The sequence below is a fragment of the Gymnogyps californianus genome, chromosome 19 (genome assembly GCF_018139145.2).
Source record: "Gymnogyps californianus isolate 813 chromosome 19, ASM1813914v2, whole genome shotgun sequence".
Taxonomy (NCBI): Eukaryota; Metazoa; Chordata; class Aves; order Accipitriformes; family Cathartidae; genus Gymnogyps; species Gymnogyps californianus.
Genome location: NC_059489.1, coordinates 13,890,103 through 13,912,041, shown reverse-complemented (window position 1 = coordinate 13,912,041; position 21,939 = coordinate 13,890,103). Strand labels below are relative to the sequence as shown.

General features: G+C 41.2%; 1 protein-coding gene across 3 annotated transcripts; it reads right to left on the bottom strand.

Moving 5' to 3' along the window:
• Nucleotides 1–747: 747 nt before the first annotated feature.
• LOC127023889 (myosin-1B) lies at nucleotides 748–20,908 on the bottom strand. Of its 3 annotated transcripts, none has more exons than XM_050908195.1 (38): nucleotides 20,705–20,908; nucleotides 20,470–20,613; nucleotides 19,968–20,124; nucleotides 19,347–19,374; nucleotides 19,134–19,248; nucleotides 18,962–19,054; nucleotides 18,785–18,848; nucleotides 18,604–18,702; nucleotides 18,395–18,498; nucleotides 18,175–18,313; nucleotides 16,193–16,311; nucleotides 15,944–16,093; nucleotides 15,138–15,308; nucleotides 14,126–14,453; nucleotides 13,430–13,503; nucleotides 13,040–13,127; nucleotides 12,836–12,953; nucleotides 11,892–12,015; nucleotides 11,679–11,815; nucleotides 10,695–10,950; nucleotides 8,879–9,121; nucleotides 8,597–8,773; nucleotides 8,365–8,510; nucleotides 8,183–8,273; nucleotides 7,705–8,094; nucleotides 6,933–7,059; nucleotides 5,923–6,041; nucleotides 5,402–5,598; nucleotides 4,800–4,983; nucleotides 4,548–4,713; nucleotides 4,251–4,375; nucleotides 3,746–4,054; nucleotides 3,441–3,644; nucleotides 2,391–2,516; nucleotides 2,127–2,297; nucleotides 1,936–2,040; nucleotides 1,560–1,655; nucleotides 748–900 (listed from the first exon to the last, which is right to left on the bottom strand). In XM_050908195.1, the coding sequence occupies exons 1-38, from the start codon at nucleotides 20,906–20,908 to the stop codon at nucleotides 748–750; spliced, it is 5,841 nt and encodes a 1,946-aa protein (XP_050764152.1). The 3 variants fall into 3 exon arrangements, with proteins under 3 accessions (XP_050764152.1, XP_050764153.1, XP_050764154.1); XM_050908196.1 differs by having other exon boundaries at nucleotides 14,144–14,453; XM_050908197.1 differs by having other exon boundaries at nucleotides 13,430–13,501; nucleotides 14,148–14,453.
• Nucleotides 20,909–21,939: the final 1,031 nt, after the last annotated feature.

The following is a 21,939-nucleotide window of genomic DNA, read 5'->3' as shown; positions in this document are numbered from 1 at the left end:
AGGGGCTGCCTGACCAGCTTAGAAGATTCAGAGGACTTTTGGGAACAGAATATAGACAATGAACAACTATACGAGCTAGCTGGTTGTGCTGCCCTTGGAATGTTGGTTTGCACATCACTTTCAATAACAAAAGTTAAATGTAGATCTCATTTTAAGTTTAAATGTCCTCTAAACTATGTTTCAAAGTGGCTTGAAGGACTGAAGAGGTTTAACCTGAAAAAAGATCTTCTTGCAAATAAGACACATGATTTAATAGAATAATCAATGATTAGACCGGATTACTAGAAGATGCAATAAGTTCTTATTCTTTGGACAGAACCTTTGAGTTAAAATGTATTGTATTCCTAAAGCAGAATTTATAAGGGATAATTTCATTCTGTTGCAAAGAAATAATTATTTTCTCCCTGAAGGATTCTTAGATGAAATTCCATGGTGAGAAAGAAGCAGGATGTCTGATTAGACAACTTTAACAGTGGCTGAAACACTTTGAAAATACCTGAAGCAAGATTTTTCATTGGATGAATTTAAATAAGTAAGGAAAAATGTAAACCTTATAAGAATTCAGGATAATGATTAAAGTACAACAGTGAACTTCTCATTATTTCCATGGGAAAATCTATACAATTTTTATTATCTAGGCATTAATTATCTAGAGATGGATGAAGGACTAAGCAGTGATTACAAAATCAAAGTGATAGAATTTCACATTTTGTGCAATTCTCTTTCACTTCGCACCACTGGAGGCATTTACTCTTCACTTTCTGCCTTCTTGTTAATTTCACGGCTCTTTGCTCGGAGCTTGTTGACCTGCGACTCTGCAATGTCAGCCCGCTCCTCGGCTTCCTCCAGCTCATGCTGGATCTTGCGAAACTTTGTGAGATTGACATTGGACTGCTCCTCCTGGGGATAGGAAGAGAGGTAAAATAGGTTTTAAAATGTTTAATAGTGTTCCTACTGTAACACTGCACTGGACATGCTGTGGTATTTTGCCTTTACATAATAAAAACAAAAAAAAAGACTGTGAGTATATAATTCTCTCTAATACTTCTAGGAGGAACCCAAAGTAATAGCTTAAATGCTAAATGTTTAGATGGTTAATAAGATATACCAAGAATCCCTCTCTGGATATGAAGTGCTAATGCACTTTGGAGTTTTTGAATAATTATATATAATTACAGTTATTTCCATTAAATCATTTTCCATTTCTTTACTGCTAAAAAATTATGTATTACAATTTTTGAAGGTAATTTTTTTTTCTGCTAGGCAGAAATAGGAAATAAAGAAAGTGAAGGGAAGCAGAGACCTACTCCCACAGCATTGACCTGAGCCTTCGGGGCTCTTCCCAGTGATGCAATAATGCTCACAGAAAATGTATTCTACACCCCTCTAGACCCTTGAGCTGTTCAGCCAGAACAGCTGTTCAGCTGTTCATTCCTGAGTGCACAGTGAGAAAAAGACAAAAAAGTTAAGGGTTCAAACAGAGCTACGCAGGGGAAAACACCAACACAGAATTCCACCTCCACCTGGACGGAGACTGACTCTGCACACAGCATACTTACAGCCTCCTCAGCTTGTCTCTTGTAGGATTTCACTTTCATTTGGAGCTTGTCCACCAGATCCTGCAGCCTGAGAACATTCTTTCTGTCTTCTTCAGACTAAAGAGAAGGACAAGAAAGAGGAGCACCTCTTTGTCCCTCCTTTTTAAATTCCCTCTACACGAAACAGAGAGTAACATTCCTTATAGACCATTGCTGTCCAGTACGACAGAAGTGATAAGCTGGATCTTCCTAACATAACCAGAAAGATAATTTCTTCTGATGTTCTCAGTCTTCTCCTTTTTAACTGTGTGACTCAGGACAGAAAGAAATCCCTAAGGGCTACATTTTGCCTTCCTGCAAGAAGGGTGTGTGAGCCCAAGGAGGCCTCCTGCCTTACCTGGTAGGTCAGCTCCTTCAGCCTCCTCTCATACTTGCGCAAACCCTTCACGGCTTCAGCGCTGCGCTTCTGCTCAGCATCAACCTCCCCTTCCAGCTCCCGCACCTGCAATGAGAAGCCCATCTTTGGAGCTTGCCTGGTATCTCTCCAAGGGACATGTTCACTCACGCACAAATACCAGCCCTACGCACTCTGGCCTCCAGCTTCTGGATTTGCTTCTTGCCTCCCTTCAGAGCCAACTGCTCGGCCTCATCCAGACGGTGCTGCAGGTCCTTCACCGTCTGGTCCAGGTTCTTCTTCATCCTCTCCAGGTGGGCGCTGGTGTCCTGCTCCTTCTTCAGCTCTTCTGCCATCATGGCCGCCTGGAAAGCAAAGGATCAAAGCCATTTTGGGGCTGGAGACATTTTGGGGGAGCACACATCCACCATGAGCACTGAAAGGAGCCCCCGACTCACATCTGTGATGGCCTTCTTGGCCTTCTCTTCAGCATTGCGGGCTTCCTGGACTGTTTCTTCCATTTCACTCTGAATTTGGGCAATATCTGTTTCCAGCTTCTTCTTGGTGTTGATCAAGCTGGTGTTCTGTTGAGCAGCATCAGAGGTTTGTTTTTGTTAGCTTATTATTTCAAATCAAGAACATTACAGGATTTTGAATTGTTTCAGACATAATTATGTGAAAAATTGATACCACAGATTTTTCTGTAAAATTTCTTATCATAGAGGAACAATGGTTTTTATTTCTCCAACCATTAATTTTATTAATTTGAAAAAGAATACTTAGAAATATAGTCTGTGCCACATCTCATCCACCACGGCTGGCACAGGAAAGTAATAATAATAGAGTGAGGAAAGTCAGTGAAATGCCTTCTCTTCAACATAATTAAGGAAGAGTAATCCACTCCCATCAACTGAAAAGAGAAAAATTTGTGATGTAGATAGGATGGATTCCTTCCAGAATCTTTTCAGCGTTTGAAACCAGACACTTCCCACAGATTTCAGGACTTGACTGCTGGATGATTGCTATGACATGTAGCTCATGTCAAAGTCTGTTTGACATGGGCTACATCAGAGCCAGGAGTTCATCCCCACTTTATTGCTAGAGTGGACAAGCACATTTTTGAAGTAATATGAGGATTCCCCAGTGCTACATTTCAACTGAGCAAGGAATGAATGTTTCTTTAGTCTCAGAGTTTCAGTCCCTGACTGCTCAGATGGCAGACCATTGGCATGTGTGACTAAAAAATCTGGTCCCTGTGACTAAGTGTATCTCCTTTGGAGATTATGTTAGGATGCAAAGAAGGTAGAAGCATGGGTTTCGTCGAATGCAACCTGGGAACACAACCAGTGTACGCACTTTTTCAGCAAAGATCTCTTTTAGTATCATGATGATTACTTCAGAAAAGGTAACGCTCATCTTTGAAGTTGAGCCTCCAGTGGTGACTGGAATAAAGCATACAAGTGTTCTCCTACTTACTAGGAGTGCCATTTCTCACCAAGTGACCTCACCTGGGTATGGAGGAGCTGCACACGCTCACTTGCATCCATCAGTTCCTGCTCAGCCACCTTTCTAGACCTCTCTGTTTGTTCTAGTGCTGCCCGTAGCTCCTCAATTTCAGCCTGCAAGAGGTTTGCTCTGCGCTCCACCATGGCCACCTGCTCCTTCAGGTCCTCCTGTGTCCTGAGAGCATCGTCCAAGTGTATCTGGGTATCCTGTAGAGCCATTGAATGAAATTATAAGCAGATTCAGAGCTGTTTGGCACTGAAAATATCAGCAAAGACATTTCTCTGTAGGCAACTTTTGTTCAACAGACCTTGAGCACTGCCTGTGTGTTTCTCAGATTCTTTTGTGCCTCTGCAGCCTGACGGTTGGCATGGCTCAGCTGGATCTCTATTTCATTCAGGTCTCCCTCCATCTTCTTCTTCAGCCGCAAGGCTTCATTCCTGCTCCTGATCTCAGCGTCCAGGGTGCTCTGCATGGACTCCACAATTCTGAGGTGGTTTCTCTTCAGCTGGTCGATCTCCTCATCTTTCTCTGCTATCTTCCTGTCAATCTCAGACTTCACCTGGTTAAGCTCAAGTTGGAGGCGCAAGATCTTGCCTTCTTCATGTTCCAGGGAGGCCTGGACAAGAATAAATTAAAATAATTTTTATGTGACAAAAGTTGAACCTGAAGCTCTGTGAGTAAAAAGGAAAGATAATATCTCTACACTTTTATACAATCGCTCTTTTCCTCTTGTGTCTGGGAATAACTTCACAGTACTTATAATGAGGTAGAGATCCAAGATGTGTAAGAGAGCAATAAATAATGCTGTGTACCTCAGCTTCCTCCAGTGAGGCTTGGATTTCAGACTTCTCCTGCTCAATCTGCTTCTTGACTTTCTCCAGCTCATGAATCGCCTTTCCTCCCTCGGCAATCTGCTCCGTGAGGTCGGCAATCTCCTCTGTGGGAACAAAGACCAACAGCATGGTCAGGCACAGAGCCGAATGGGAAGGGCCCTGCCCCACCACGGTGACGGGCATCTTTGCCGACCTGCAGGCACAGACCCATGTGGAGCGGTGGGTAGTGGTGGATAGGGAGAAAGCCCAGCCAGGAGCAGAGGGCCAGGGACTTACGCTGCAAGTTCTTGTTCTCACGCTTCAGCGTTTCCAGGTGGTCCAAGGACTCCTCATAGGCATTCTTCATCTTGAACAGCTCCGTGCTGAGAGAGCGAGACTCCTTCTGGGAGGCTTCCAGCTCAGCCTGCGTTTCCTCATACTTCTGCTTCCATTCTGCCAGGATCTGAAGGGAAATGGGGTGTGAGTATGGATGTGGCAATCAGGAGGGGATGCTCTGCCCAGGAGCCCCAGGCCTGGAGCCCAAAAGACCTTGTCAAAGTTCTTCTGCTTCTTATCCAGAGCTGCGCAGGCAGCATTCGATCGCTCCACATCAATCATCAGGTCGTCCACTTCATTCTGCAGCCTCTGCTTTGTCTTTTCCAGGGAAGCACATTTGGCATTCACAGCCTCGACGTGTTCCTCTGCATCCTGCAGGCGCTGTGCCAGCTTCTTCCTGGAAGGTGGTAAGCACAGGTCCAGGTGAGGAAGCAAATGGGAGCCTGTGGTGTGCAGCCAGTATGTTTTTCACAAGAGCGCACTTAGCCACTTGGTAGTGTGTGATCCCCATTTACACAAAGGTGTAGACCTCTCCCAGCCAGCCACTGTATTTCTATGTCTGAATCCTGGGCTGCAGCCATTCACTCTCTGCTATTCACTCTGCTGTTCACACTAGCATCTCTCTGCTATTCTGCATCTGAAGACCTTTGCTGCTTCTGCTTTTCCACAATGCATACCTGCTCTCAGTTGTACTTTCTCTCTTCCTGGCACCCCACCCCAAAGCAGAACAGTGACTTCCTCCTGACAATATCACAGTGGTCTCCCCAAATTTTCATTCTTAGTCTCTGCCAGCCTTCCCCACATTCCCCACGTACTTGGCCTCCTCCAGCTCCTCCGTGCGCTGAATAGCGTCCGTCTCGTATTTGGTTCTCCACTGGGCCACTTCGCTGTTGGCCTTGGACAGGGCACGCTGCAGCTCCCCCTTGGCTTCCTGCTCCTCCTCATATTGTTCCCGGAGCAAGTCACAGTCATGGCGAGCAGACTGCAAGGCGTGGGCCAGGGCGTTCTTGGCCTGGGGGAAAAATAGTAGTATGACAATGAATAGAAATGTCCTGGGAAATCTCCTGACCGAAATGTTGATGGACACTGGATTATTCTGCTGTGAGTGATAGCAGCTACTGAATGAGAAAGAAAGATCTTGGAATCTGCAAAATAATTAACGGATAGACTGCAGGGAAGTGGGAGCAAAACTAATATGGGAAGACTTGCACTGCATTACCTAAGTGTTTTTTTCCTCCCGCTCATCTTGTTGATTCTGTAATTCCATATATATCTGAAGCTCCTCCTAGACAGGAGGAATCCAATGGATAAGACAGAATATGGAAAGCCTTCTCACCTTTATCTCTTCCTCTAGGTGCCTCTTAAGTTCCTCAGTCTGTTGGGTGAAAGCCTGCTTGCCTCTTGACAGCTGAGAAATCAGAGCATCTTTCTCCTCCACCTGGCGTGAATATTCACCTGGAGGAGTTCAGATGAGTAAAAGAACCTTTTTATGACTTACTTAGAAGTGTTAACCTTGATAATTAAATGCACATAAAAATATTTTGAGTTAAACAAAATTTTATTTCTTTCATGGAATCCTAATCACTGATACCTATCCATATCTCTGAGTATGCCAAAGTATTTCTCTTAGAGGTAAGAAATGAGATACGTCACTCCCCGTTGTCCAATATCTGACCAGTCTTACTGTGTGTTTGCACTAAGTCCAGTGGTCACTTCAAGCCTTGAGCTTACAGAATGAGTACTATATGGTGTATGTGCTCAGGTATATCACTGTCCTCTGCTGAATGTCTCCTGGGAAGCAGAAGGATGAAGTCTAGGTTGTGAGATAGATGAATTCTTCTTTGAAACTCCAGTCATAGAATCATAGAACAGCCCAGGTTGGAAGGGACCTTGAAAGGTCATCCAGTCCAATCTTTCATGGGAAAGGGAGCCATGAGATTACTAGCACCCTGTCCAGTCGTGTCTTGAACACCTCCACTGATGGGGACTCTACCACACCCCTTGGGAGGCTGTTCCAGTGACTGGTTGTTCCAGTCCCTTAAACATGTTATTGGTCCTGCTCCAGGATGTCTGTGTCTCTCTGGTACTGGGGAGCCTAGCACTGGACACAGCACTCCAGGTGTGGCCTCACCTGTGCTGAGTAGGGGGAAGGATCACCCTCTGTTAACGTGCTGGCAACACTTCTCCTAATGCAGCTCAGGATTCTGTTGGCCTTCTTTGTCACAATAGCACATTTCTGGCTCATGTTCAACTTAGGCTCCACCAAGACCCCCAGGTCTTTTTGACCCTTTTTTTTAAAGCCCCAGGTCATATACACTGTTCTCTTAAAAAACACAAATGTCTTACTGGATTCTGTTTGTAGCCGAGCTCTCTGGGCACTAATGTCATTAATTGTGCGCTGTTGTTCCTCCTCTTTTGTCTTAATCTCACTGAGTTGATCTTCTAGGGAGCGACACATCTTCTCCAGATTTGCCTATTTGCATGAAGAACAGAGTAAAAGATGGTTAGTGGTTCAACACATAATTACTGAGACTCTGAAGTCTTACAAAGGGCAAAAAAAGAAGCCAATGATTTAGAAGTAAAGTCAAAATGTCTCAGTTAACTGATACATCTTTCTATGAAATTTGCATCCCTAATTCCAACATTTGTATAATTTATTAATATACACTCCATTTTTTCAATAGATAAAAAGGATGATGGGACATTGTAACATGAGGAATTATTTTAAATTTCTGTTTGGCTCTTAGTGATTATGTCATTGAAGTATTTAAGGGAGGAAAGGAAAAATAGGAACAAAAAGGAAAGGGTACGGTAGGAATAATCTCTGTTTTAGAAGAAACTAAAAAACTGATAAGGTCAGTGTGTTCCATTTCACTATCATAATATTCTGAACCAAGCAATGAGACCCTATAGTTCCTTAGGTTAGGTGCTTTAGGTGAAGCTTTTTAGCTCTCACCTGAAGGATATAATATATTATTATACTAATACTGGAATATATAAACTCAAATTCAAGTTGTAAAGTGCAACTGTTTATTTTAAAGTATGACTAACTTAAATTTCTATGTTAAATATAAATACTTGATTATGTTTGAATTACTACAAAGAAATATTTCAGTACCTTGGCTTTGGAGACTGACTCCATGTTACTGGCCAAGTCGTCAATCTCCATCTTCAGCTCACTCTTCTCCTTCTCCAGCTTCTGCTTCACTCGTTGCAGGTTGTCGATCTGCTCCCCAAGCTCAGCTGTGCTGTCCGCATGCTTCTTCCGCAGGGCGGCAGCCGTGGCTTCGTGCTGCAGCGTGGCCTCTTCGAGGTCACGGCGCATCTTCTGAAACTCTGCCTCGCGCTTCTTGTTCATATCGATCTGAGCTGCAGTAGCCCCGCCTGCTTCTTCCAGCCGCTCGCTGATCTCCTCTAGCTCCCTCGAGAGGTCAGCCCGATGCTTCTCTGCTTTTGCCCGAGAGGCACGTTCAGCCTCAATTTCCTCCTCCAGTTCCTCAATACGAGCCTGGGGAACATTAGGCACCCTTCACACCCATGCCCTCCTCCTACCTGACCTGTGTCTGGGTGAGAGAGGGGAAGGAACAGAGACTTACCTGCAGCTCCTTGATCTTCTTCTGTAACTGCATGCCCAGGGCTTGCTCATCCTCGATTTTGCTCTGGATCTGGTTGATTTCAAAGTCTTTCCTTTGGGCAAAGCAAACCGTGTTAGAGCTCAAAGAGAAAAGGCAAGTGCACCAGCCCAGCACTCACACTGTGGCCCCACAGCCACACTTACTTCTTCAGTTTCTCATCCAGCTGCTGCTTATCATTCTCCAAATCCATTATGCTGTCATGGGCCAGCTTCAGGTCTCCTTCGAGTTTCCTCTTAGCTCTCTCAAGGTCCATGCGCAGTTTCTTCTCTTGCTCCAGGGACCCTTCCAGCTAAACAGAACAAGACCATCAGGGCTCTTGCCAGCCAGGTTGAACTCCATACCTGTCCTGTTCTTGCTGTCTGCCGGTGTGCTTACATCGTCCACTTGCTGCTCCAGCTTGGTCTTAGCTTTGGTCAGCGTATTGACTTTGTCCTCTTCTGCCTGCAGGTCGTCCAGTGTCTGCTGATGGGCCTCTTGGAGGGCTTTCTTCTCTTTTGTCAGCTTGGCGATGGTCTCGTCCTGGGCTGCCATCTCCTCTGTGAGGTTTTTCACCTTTGAGAAGAAGGGAGCAAGTGCAGATAAAGGAAGTAGATATAGAAGTCCTGTAACAGCACAGTGCTCTTTTCTGGAGCATGAGTGACAGGTTCTGCCTCATACCTTGTTTTCTGTGGCATGTTTTTCCTTCTCAACCTTGGCCAGTGTTAACTCAAGGTCATCAATATCTTTCTTCAGCTCTGAACATTCATCCTCCAGTTTCCTCTTCTTGGCCGTCAGCTCAGCATTCATCTCTTCTTCATCTTCTGCTCTCTCTGTCAGCTCCTTAATTTTGGCTTCCAGCTGGATTTTGGTTTTGATGAGCTGGTCACATCTTTCCTCAGCATCAGCCAAACCATCAGCTTCCTACACATGATTCATTTAAATAAAATAGTTTTCAAATAATTATTTTTTCTTACTTATTGTCAAATAAGGAATTATTATTTTCAAAGCAGCTTTACAATGCCCTTTGTAGTTAAAACTCATTATTATAAGAGTATCTATTTGTTTTGGACTGTCTCCAGCCCAGAAAATAAAGGAATATATTATCACACTATAAATATAGGCTTTGACTGTTTTTTTTTTTTATACTCTTTAAATGCTCATGCAACTCCAACATTAATGTGAAGATAGAGCCTGAAATCAGATATGGCAGTATCTCTCTTCTTGTATCTTCTCATCATTTTGCTTTACGTTGCATTTGACTGGACTGGAAACTGGCACAGAGTTCTAGTGAAGAGAACCATGTAGGCAGATTTTTTAGCATACAGTGTTTAAAACCTGAATGCTAAAAACTCCAACATTCAGCTGAGAAAATCGTATTACAACTCTCCCAAAAAGATTTACTGAGAATGAATTTGATTTTTAGTTTTGGCAAAATTTTGTGTTAAGATCACTGTGTCAAAGGCAGTAGTTGAACCAGGCATGTTTCTAGCCCTTGTGGTCAAGAAGAACAGTTTGGAAGGGAGACTGGTGTTTACCAGAGCAGTATCAATTACCTGAATTTACATGCATTCTAAGATGCAAGTTACTAAGAAGTAATCTTTATTTTCTATATACTGCTTGTTCTTTTCCTCTTTGTTCTAGTGAAGAGCAATGATACCATCCAGGCAGAAGACTTTTTATAGCTCAGCAAGATAGCTAGGTTGGGGTTTGTCTCATGTAGATTTAGATGCCTGCCATGATATCAAGATGCAGTCCATTCAACCAAAAAAATTTACATTTTTGGACAAATTATATGATACTCTAAAAGGATGAGCTTCTCATTGCTGAAGATGAAGAGAACCTGAGGCTACTAGCTCAGACGTAGACTTTTAGGCTGTAGACATCAGAGTGGGGTCAGATGAATCCTAATCCTTGGTGGTAAAGACAGTTTTAAGGGGATTATTGTTGCTACTTTTTTATTTCCAGGGAAAAAGGGGAGGACTCCACTTTCATCACTGTTCTTCCTGAGGAGACAGGGACCATAAATGCTAGAGAAATGCCTGATGCTCTCAGCCCCTCCTACTGCACCTGAATCCACTTGTGATTCTCGAAATAAAAGGTGTTAATAGGACCTCCAGACTACCTTCATTGATCAGATGATAACATATCAAAATTATATAGTATATAAAGTTTTATAAAGACATGATAATTGCCGCTGTAAGTTGCCATGTATGATTTAAAATGTCATATTGTAAACTGTAGTATTTACTGACTGGAAAATGATTACTTCTTTCTTGATTTAAAAGCGTAAGGAACCAGCTGCAATAATTCATTGCAAATTTATTAATATTTGTAGATTTCAGCTTAGCCTTTCTATGCAGTTTTCCTTCCTATTTTATAGAATAGGTGTATGTTTTTAAAATAAATACTGTTTTGGGATAATGTGTCTGTTACGGAGACATTTGGGATCATTTTATGCAGGACATTAGAAGCCAAAAACATTAGCAATACTCACAGCCTGCACTTGGAGCTGCAGGTCATTTTTCTCCTGCAGCAGGGCCACCATTTTCTCCTCCAGCTCCTTCCTCTTTGCCTCAGACTTTGCAAGCTCTTCCTTGGTTTTCTCAAACTCTTCTTTCATGTTGGCCATCTCCTTCTCAGATTCTGCACTCTTCAGCAAAGGCTTTATTTTGAAGAACAGCTTCATCCAAGGCCAGTGCTTGACATTCATGAATGCACGAACGTTGTACTGGATGCAGAAGATGGACTCCCTGAAAGGTAATCAAAAATATATTGTTACATATTTTTAAATTTATAATACATATTTAATTGTATATATTGATATGTCTAACATGAAGTTCTACATATAATACTTTATAGTTATAGTTCTATATATCTGTGTGTATAAAAATATTTATTATATATTATTATATATATATTTATTAATAATATTTAGTATATTTAAATTTTATATAAAAATATATATCTCTGAAGAAAACTCCCTAGTGTGATGTAGATTGTCAACCTGTATGGACATTTTTGAAGTCCAGATGTTTGGCTCACTTTCATGGCCAAAGAAAAGGAACACCTCCAGAAGCTGACTTGGTCCCTTTCATGAAAGTTATCCAAGGGAAGAGGTTACTTCTCTTGTGCTAGAAGTATGTGTTTCTCACCTTTGATTATAATGGTGACCTAAAATAATTAGCTTAGACTAGATATCTGCTTTCTGGACATACACATAATGTAGCCATTTACTGAATTTAGCAAAAATTAGTACAAAGGGTGATATAAGTTAAAAACGATAATTTTTTTCCTGAATCGGGGTTTTATGCTGCTTCATGTACTGCCAGGGTATACCCCCAAATACATCCATATTTGTAAACTGAATTAATGAGAAATAAATGAGATTTGGTGAGAAGCAGCTTATTTTCAGTTTTGTTTATGTCATTGGTATCTGATGAGGATTGGCCCAGCAGGCCAAATCAGTATAAGTATCTACCTCCTCTCCATCATTTTCTTGAACTCCACTCTCATCAGGTAACCCCTGCACATGGCTTGTGTGCGAGTGATGAGCTGTGCCAGCTTCTCATCTCTCATCTCCTCCAGGAGTCCCAGCAGCCCAGCTTTGAAGAACACCTTGAGAAAGAGGATGTTGCATTTCATAATTGACAGGTATTGCAAGCACAGTACATCAGTCAAGCAGCATTTATACCTTCGTGTGACCGAATTTGTACTGGGTGTGGTCCACATCGATGGATCCAAGGAGTTTCTCAGAAGCCTTCTTGCTATCAATGAACTGTCCCTCTGGGATGGCACTTGCATTAAGCACCTTGTACCTATGGGAGGAAGTAGAATATGAAGAAGGTCAGATTCCTGAAAGCTCAATCAAACCTGTACCAACTGATGCCATTGTTAAGATTCTCTGAAGGGGGATCAAGAGCAGAAGAGAGGTGAATAAGTCTGAACTCTGTTCCATTGTTTAGAAATCACATTTTCATGGGTAAATATGTTTTTAGGAAAAATCTTGCACTTTCCTTAGTCCAGAAATTCTTGACACAGAATGGGTACTGATTTCCATGGGTAACTGCTGACATATTTCACATGCCGTGTTATCTAATGCCTTAACTCCAAATGAGAACTTTATGTGCAAGAACAAAATATGTGGAGAGGAGAAGCAATTCTTCATCCAAAATAGTGGCAGTACATACTGCCTGAGTATTTTCCAGCTGATATAGAACAAGAAGCAAGATCTTTTTATTTTATTTGGTTTTCCAACAAGTTAGTCTAGAATATCTTGTAGTTTCTTTATTGACATTTCTGTGCTGATGGCTGCAAGTCATATTACTTTGCTACCCAGAAGTTAACTAAGTCTAAGCTAGTCAACTTCATTTCTGGATAGTTAATTAAAAAATGGTTTATCCCATACCAGAATATGAATCAAGGACAGGAATAAATAATTGCCCTTTGAAAATGCCTGTTCTTCTAGTTAGCTATAGAAAGAAACTAGATGACTAACTTGGATAATTGACTGTTGTATGCCTAAATGTAGGTACAGTGAACGCCTCCCATAACTCCCACAGTAGTTAAAACAATTAGGAAATGCAAATTATTCAGCATTAGTGGATATGGTGGATGGTAGATGACATGGAATCAAACCTCTGTTTAAAGTCTGCATAGAGTATTCTGCTGGGGAATCCTTTCCTGCAAATTCTAATCCCTTCCAGCACGCCGTTACACCGCAGCTGATGCAGCACCAACTCATGCTCCATGGCACCTAATAAATGACATAATGAATTGGTACTTCATTGTACTGCACAGAGAAGAACAGATTTATCACATCTTTAAACTTTAACAACTTACCAGGTGTTTTTGTTTCATTAGGAATAAGGCATCGCACAAAATGGGGATGTGTGCTTCGCAGGTTGCTCATCAACTTGTTTAAATTTTCCTTAAGAGCAAGAGCAAATACTTAGGTTTAAAAATGTCGCTTACACAATCTCAATATTAGATGGAGTAAAAACACTGCAATAAAACCATGATCAGTATTTTTTTTTTACAGAACTTTTGGGCAGTTCTGAAAGAATACTTCCAAGGTTTCAATGAAAATCCTTCTTTATTAAGAAGCACGTGCCTTTATCCTTTCTGAACATAAAGATTTTGTATATTAGATCAATCTAAAGCTTTTCTGAACTGAATTTTCTATATTTTTTTCACAATGCGATAAAATTTATAATGATTATTCTACAGTACCCGGAAAAGAGCCGAGACAGTCTGGAAAGAAGAACCTTTCTTCTTGCCGCCCTTCTTGCCACCGCCACCACTCTCTAAACAATAATATTTTTTTAAAAAAGCAATGAACAACAAAAGCACACAGTTAGAATCTGAAGAACTTTGTGTGTTCATCTTAAAAAAATAGAAAATGTAATAATATGATCAAAATTTGCAAATGCATACAGTGTTTAAAGTTACAATGGGAGACAATTTTTTTCAGATGAAAGCAGAATGAAATCTAATGACTGAAAGCTGAAGTTAAGAAAATGCAAACAGGAAATAAAATTTAACATTTTGCATAGTGAGATATTTAAGGAATTAAATAAATCACTAGTGAATACACCAAATGCAGTCTTTATGTATCTTTACATCTAAGGGTGTGCATAAATTTAGCATCATGTTGATACATTTGATTGTATTCCCTGAAGTGTTTGGGAATGCCCCGTATTGCAGAAATTTGGTTTGTCAACTAGCCTGTGTTAATGTTGTAGTACAGCTGTCTGGTCTTAAAACCTACAGATCTGTTAAGGTCTCTAGGGAAATGTAATATCCTTTATTAATCTGAGTGACTGAGTTCCAAAAAGTAGATGAGGTTTTGGGTTTTCTATTTTTGAAATGTAAATATTATAGCAAAATTTTATTGCACAGTTTTTTTTCTGTAAATTATAGTAGAACTGATTTCAAAGAAATCACCTGCTTCTGCCCCACCAACAGAGGCAAAGAGTAAGGCCAGTGTCTTCAGGGATGATTTCTGGTACAGCCCCACAACAGTTTCATTCAAGGGATCCTTGTTCTTCTCAAGCCAGCCAGTGATGTTGTAGTCCACCGTGCCAGCATAGTGCACCAGGGAGAAGTGGGCCTCAGCCTTGCCTTTGCCAGGCTTGGGCTTCTGGAAGTTGCTGGACTTGCCCAGATGCTGGTCATAGAGCTTGTTCTTGAAAGAGGTGTCAGTTGCCTTGGGGAACATGCACTCCTCTTCCAGGATGGAAAAGATGCCCATGGGCTGGGAGAAAAAGCAACACATGAAGAAAGACAGTGTGGAAGCAAGAAGCAGAGAGAATGTATATGAGAGAGGAATGGAAGATAAAAATTATACAAAAAACCATCCTCAGAATGCGTAATCTTATGTTTTTCCAGAAAAGGCATTTTGTTAGTGGATAAGCCATCAGTTACATGAAAACAAGCTCACCCATAAGTTTCAGGGTTGTGAAGTAATAAAGATCTAGCATGTAGAAATTCACTATGTGCGTGTTACTTGAAGATGGAAAGCAAAATGAATGAAATTAGTAGCATTCAGATATAAGGAAGAGTTTACACTTCCTAAATGCTTTTTCTTGGAAACAAGATAGAAAATTTCTTTAAACATAGTAAAATAGAAGTTGCTCAGTGTATTTACTCACTCAGCATGCATTAAAAAATACATGCATTTGAGTATGAACTCCAGAACAGTGACTAGGACTGAAATTTTCGCTGCATGTAAATCAACTGTACTACACGACAGAATCCCACAAGCAGTGAAGTAACAGACAAATGAAAATGTATATGAAATGCATGAAGACCAGAAAAAATCGTCTTATGTGCTGCATTAAGTGTAAGTGCCACACATTAGAGTGGCCTAATTTGAACATAGAAGATTCCTTTTACTTTTTACATCTGGAAAACTATTAAGTGTGTAGGACCCAAAAACCTTCTCAATGAGCTCAATGCAGGCAGCCAGGTCCATCCCAAAGTCAATGAACTCCCATTCAATTCCCTCCTTCTTGTACTCCTCCTGCTCCAGCACAAACATGTGGTGGTTGAAGAACTGTTGCAGCTTCTCATTGGTGAAGTTGATGCACAGCTGCTCCAGGCTGTTGAACTGCAGAATGCAGAGATTTACTTACTTGCAAAGTTCAGTTCCAGGAACATTTTCCATCTTCCAATAGGTTTTATTTTCAACCCATTAAGGTCTCCATGAGTGAGATTCTGAATTTCTAGTCATGGGACTGGACAGGTGACTGGCATATTCCATCCTCTAATATATCTACCCTTTCAGGCCCTGGCACTGTCTCAACATATTTCTGAGCTCTGAAAAGAGTTGCAGAGCTTAGTCCAAGTCCAGCTTTTCATCTGCTTGAATCTGTCTACACTGCCAGTCTATTCCCAAGCATTCAGAGCGAATCTGGCTTCAGCATTAACAAAATCTTCCTTCAAGATGGCATTTTTAAACTTCCTCAAAATCTGTCTCTGCTATTACCTATCATTGTTCAACATTTTCGTATCAGTTTTCATTGCAATTTTCACTTCTGCATGCAACAACAGACATCTATAAAAATCTGCAGCCCTTGTGGCATAATACATACTATGAGAATCAGAAGAGTGCCATTCCTACAGGAATGTCAGGATTATCCAATAAATAAAACCAATCCATAATTAAAAAAAAAACCAACCCCAAAACTATTCCAGTTTCTTAATGCCCCTTCCAGGAAACTTGTATGAAGATCCTCCTCTTACATCAAAGATCTCAAAGCCAGCAATGTCCAGGACACCAATGAAGTACTGTCTGGGCTGCTTCGTATCCAGCTGTTGGTTGATGCGAACAACCATCCACAGGAACATCTTCTCAAAGACGGATTTTGCCAGGGCCCCCACTGAATTGTATACCTAAAGAAAAGTAAAAGAAAAGTTACCATCAAGGGCAAAAGAGGAAGTTCAAAGTTTTTAATTTATGTCATTTGTTTTCTCTCATCACTTGTTTCTTACCTGCTGCACGGTTTGACCCTTGGTCACATATTCATTCCCAACCTTGACTCGGGGGTAGCAAAGGGCTTTGAGCAGATCTGCTGAGTTCAGACCCATCAGGTAGGCAGCCTTATCAGCAACTAAGGAAACAAGCATACAGCAGGATCTAATATTAGCTCTCCAGTAGATGTATCTTGTAGTAATTCAGAATTGTTTCTGCAGAAGCCACATATACTTTGTCACATACTTTAAAATATTGTAATTTTTCTTGATTTACTGATTTTTTTCCCATTTAATTTAGATGATTTGTGAATGTAAAGATTCTTCCAAATGCCTTTACAATGAACATGCAAATTTTGAAACAAGTGACTGGACAGACAAAAGGGCAAAGGGCCATCAGAAGGGCAAAGGGCCATCAAAAGGACAAAGGGCCATGAAAAGGGCAAAGGGCCATGAAAAGGGCAAAGGGCCATGAAAATTGCAGGTCAAACAAGTCACAATTTATGAATAAACAGAAAAGGAAACTGGTTGGTATTGAAGTACACTGTATTGAAAATTGTAGTCAGTGAAACTCTAATGAGATAGAGAGATAGATTAGTGAAGTATTATGTCAAAAGTATGAATAGGATATCTCATACAACTTTCATGGTGGGACCACATTCTCCCTAAAGTTAAATATCACACACATAGGTCTTTTCCAGCTCTCGTTTTCTCTGAATCTAGACTATTAAATACAAGCACTAGAGCACTGGATATACCCTGTCATCACTTTCCAGTTTGCTGCCTGTCTCTTCTCACAGCAAAGATGATAGTGAGCACCAGTAGGGTTTACAGAGTCCTTTAGTGTGAGAAGGCCAAACCTCATTATAGAATATATATATACACACAGATGCTAATTTTGAGCTGCTTCTATTGTATATGTTATTTACAACTAAGTATTTAATGTACATTTATCACGAGAAAGAGTAAGGTATGAAACAAGAACAACATTGGAGGTTATGTTTTATTTCACTTTTGTAGAGTTATTTTTTAATCATTAAATATTAATCTAATTCTATTATACTTCTTCTATAACTCTTTCCTTTGGTTATATTCGTGCAATGATTACAGCTATTATTTGTAGCCTATTTACTATTACTATTCATCATTATCAGATTCATTGCAATTGTATTCCTTGCAGTCATTTTCACTTATGTCTTAACTTTCCTAAAAAGACCCCAAACCACACACACACAAAAACAACTCAAAAAAAACCCCCCTTAATAGTACCTGTTTATGATATATACAAATAACTCTGGTTTCATGGAAATACTTCCATGAACTTTTAAAGGAATGCACTTTTGAACAATTCTAGGCAAAGCAAACGCAATGATACACATATCTTAGATGTCTATTTTTCAAACAGAAGTCCTGGAGACATGCTGAGACTCTACAGAAAATGTTGAATCTATGAGCCACAGCTGCAGTATCAACTGATGTTCCTTTTTAACCCCCCATGTACAATGAAGTAGCACAATGCTCTCAGTTCAGGCATTGTGAGTTGTCTCCAGAATATAAGCTTTGAAGCAGAGCAGCTTCAGGACTCTGGCTTCTTGTCCCCTGGGAAAAATACTGTTAGGAGGTGACTACAGCTGATGGTAAATGATAGTAGCTACCTGGGTACACAAAATTAAATCAGTGAGCAGAGTGGCTCCCAGTTCTGTGCCAGGTCTGGGAAGCTGCCATTCAGTATAGCAGCAAAGCTTGCTTTTCTTCTGCCTAACTCCTACTGTCAGCCAATGGAAGCATGCTTTAGGATTCACTGGACCTTATACTTTGCATAGTTCAAAATTATCTGCGTCGTCCACTGAGTTGTGTTCTTCCAGGAAAGTCCTCTGGTTAGGACACAATACTAACATCTGGGGAAATGCACAGGCTGAGTCAATGATTCGGACCCTGAATTACTGCTTGTATTAGTGAGTGTTCCGGTATATACAGTGCTCCGGTATATATTGTGCTGGTACCTTCTGTGCCGTCTGGCTCTGCCTGCTCCTCACGCTGTTTCTGCTTAAACTTCAGGTTGCCATAGTGCATGACAGCCCCCGTCAGCTTGTAAATGGCTGTCTTCTCATCAGGAGTGAAGCCCAGGATGTCAATGGCACTCTGACGAAAGAATCATTGGAGTAAGTACCATGCGTGCTAAAGGTCAGAGTCCGCCTAAGAAAACTTCTGTGCATTACTTACGTCCGTGGCCATCAGCTCCTCCTGGTCATTAATGCTGGGAACTGTGATCTCACCTTGACTCACATACTGATAGTCATACGGGTTGGTGGTGATCAGTAACATCTCTGAAAAGAAGGACAAAACACATACAGATCAAATGTAATTGGCACGTAAAGGAATTAGATGTTGTTCCATGACCTTTATCTGGAGAAGTTGGTGATCTTTCCTACCAATTAGCTCTGGCTTCTTGTTGGACATGATCTGATAAAATATGTGGTAGCTTCTTTCTGCCTTGAGCTGGAAAGTGACTCTGGACTTCTCGAGCAGATCTAGCAAGGATGGTAGGACAGAGTTAGCACAAGAACTGAGGAAGGCTGGAAGGAAAGGCATCAGGCCAGGAGGGTGACTTACACGTTTCAATGTCAGCAGAAGCCAGTTTCCCTGTGGCACCAAAATGGATTCTGATGAATTTACCCTGAAAGAAGCAGAAAAGTCAATCAAGATCTATTTTACCAATCCTGACTGCAAGAATATTTGAGTCAGTGTGCTGATACGAAAAAAGTAATTTTGTCCCAGGCAACAACTTACAAAGCGTGAGGAGTTGTCGTTCCTCACCGTCTTGGCATTACCAAAAGCCTCCAGCAGTGGGTTGGCACTGATGATTTGATCCTCAAGTGTCCCCTAAAATAGAAATCTTATTGTCTTGATATAGCTCATAAATAAATCTGACAGTTGCAGGTTCCTACCCCTGGGACCTCACCTGCATTTTGCCTGCCTGCTGCTCTTCCTTCTTCTTCTCCCCACTCGCTGCAATTGTTGCAAAGTACTGGATGACACGCTTTGTGTTCACAGTCTTCCCTGCACCGGATTCTCCACTGCCAAACCAAAGAGAAAGGCAGAGAACATGTGGTCAGGCAGGAGGTCCCCTGGCACCAGGCAGCCCCGCAGGGACCCGAGCAGGCAGTGTACATACGTAATCAGGATTGACTGGTTCTCACGATCTGTGAAAGAGGCAGAATGAAAGTTAGTGTTAGCAGTTGTCCTGAGTAACACTAAGCTGAATGAGAAACAAAGCTGTAAATGGAAGTTGGGGCTTCTTCCAAGCCCAAGAGTAGTAGTCCAAATAGTCCAAGACTACCTGATTCCCTTCCAGGTCCCAACAGTAGAAAGTATAAACCAAAATGGATGCATAGAGCTGTCAGACGCATGTGGTCCTCACACAAGCTGTGTACCCTCTTGCCCTTCACACAGTTCTCAACAAGAAATCTAATCAAACTGCCTATCTGTATTCAAAATAGGGGATTATATGGAATAATAATTCTTTCTGTCCCATCAATGGAAAAAAGTAGCAAACAAAGTCAAGTAGTATTTCTGCAGTGGGGGAGTGTAGAATTTCATACGATAAAGTGCAAATAATACACACTGCTGAGTCCATGCATGCTTCTGGGTCAGTTTCACTTGAAATTAATTCCTGCATAACTCGATCAAGTTCTGAGTCACACTCCTAGGTGTTTTTAGCTGGCTTGTCACATGCTCCAGTGAGATCAGTGGGGCTTTTTGGTTTAGATTGCTGTGAGGGAGGTCAAGCACTCACCAGTTAGCATGAACTGATAGGCATTGTCAGAGATGGAGAAGATGTGTGGAGGGGCCTCCTGGCGCTTCTTGCCTCGGTAGGCCAACACCACCTCCGGGTTGTACACCGGCAGCCACTTGTAGGGGTTGACAGTGACGCAGAAGAGACCCGAATAAGTCTGTAAGGAGGGGGGACAGGATGCTGATTTTGGAAAGCTGAGGAGAGTTGCAGATAAGGCAGAAGTGAGTGATGTTCTGGGGACATCAGGGTAGTGAAAGAAAATAAAGTGGAGGAATGACTTATCAGAGAATGGGTGAGATATAGCATACGACAAGGAAAGACAAAAGTGGGAAGGAAGAAGAAGGAGAGGATGTAGACAGCAAGAGGAAATAACGTGAGAAAGAAAGAAGAAATAGAAAAACGAGGAAAGAAGAAGGCAAGAAGTCAGGAAGCTCTTCAGAGAGATTGAAAGGTGCCTTCAACTCCTCAAAAGCAGGAGTCGTCTCCTCCTGCTGGTACTTACATAGATCATCCAGGCTGCATAACGCTCTTTGAGGTTGTACAGCACAGCAGGTTCATGGAGGTGGGTCATCATTGCCATGTCCTCGATTTTATCATACTTGGGAGGGTTCATGGAGAAGATTTGATCATCCTTCACGGTAAGAGTCTGCCAAAGAAAAGAAAGATACATACTTGCCATCTAGAAGTCCACAGCAGCATTAGATTGTATTCTCAAACCTAGATTTTTTTTCACTCACTTCTCCACCTTCGGTCTTGACAGTGACCTTTCCTGCTTCTTTGCTCTGGATTGTGCTTTTCACATAGGATTCCTTTGCATGTACCACAAAGACGGATGACTTGGCATCGAAAGGCTTGTTCTGGGCCTCGATTCTCTCCTTTTCTGACTTTCGGAGATAGGGAGCTGCCTCCCCAAAGATGGCCATCTCAGAGTCTGATGACATGGCTGCTGTTTACTAAGGGTAATGCAGCAAGTATCTGTGAGGCTAGAAAACACGTTACAATAGTGCATGATAGAAGAAACACCCCTACAGTGTAGTGTTGTATGGTGCTCTGCTGTATGTATCAACTGATTGAACTGACTCTTTCATTTTTCTGCTAATTTAGACCTCTGTTCTATAATTTTCTTTCCTTTATTTCTGTTTTATGTAGTCAGATCTTTAGGCCTACTGGACGACTGCATTTACAGAGGAATGCTTTCTGTGTTTTGTTTTGGTTTTTTTTCCATTTGTTGAATTAACAGGCTAAACAGATCCTTTCCAAGGTTCCAAACACTGCACTCACTAGATATTCCCAATTTTGGAATTGTGAAAGCCCTCTCATGTCTTTTTTGTTTAGCACCTTTCAGACTATGAGATTTTTTTACAATAAAACACTGGAAGAGGCACAGTATGCTGGATATGCAGAGAGCTAATATTATTAGCACTTCTTATTAAAGACATTCCCTTGGGATAAAAGAGCCCAAGTTGTCAAATATTTCAATTATTCCACAGATCCATCTGCTAACAAACAAAGCTGATATTCTCCACTTTGATCTTTTTCATAACAGAAACCAAGTAATCTTGCATTCATCCAGTACTATTTAAAAAAAAATTATCAGTAACCCTGTTTATTATTGCCAAACAATTGTCTTGACTGAAAAGTTTCATGCAATTGTGAAGCTGGAATTTAGGTATATTGTTCCAAACTTAATACTGTTACAAATTTATTCTTTTTTTTTTTTTTTTAGCCTAATTTTATCTAGGTTCATCACCTACAATTTGGATTTTGAGTAGCTTTTCTGAATAAATTAAGAAGCTCATTTCTCTATCAATACTTTCACCTTTGGCAGATCTCTAGGTGAAAATCAAATAATTGGTTAACTTCTCCTTGAGAAACAGTTTCACTTTGATTACAGGAAAGATATTCTGAACTTAGAATATTTTTTTAAACTCTTTTCTGAACTCTTTACCATTTAGCAACCTCATTATTTCAG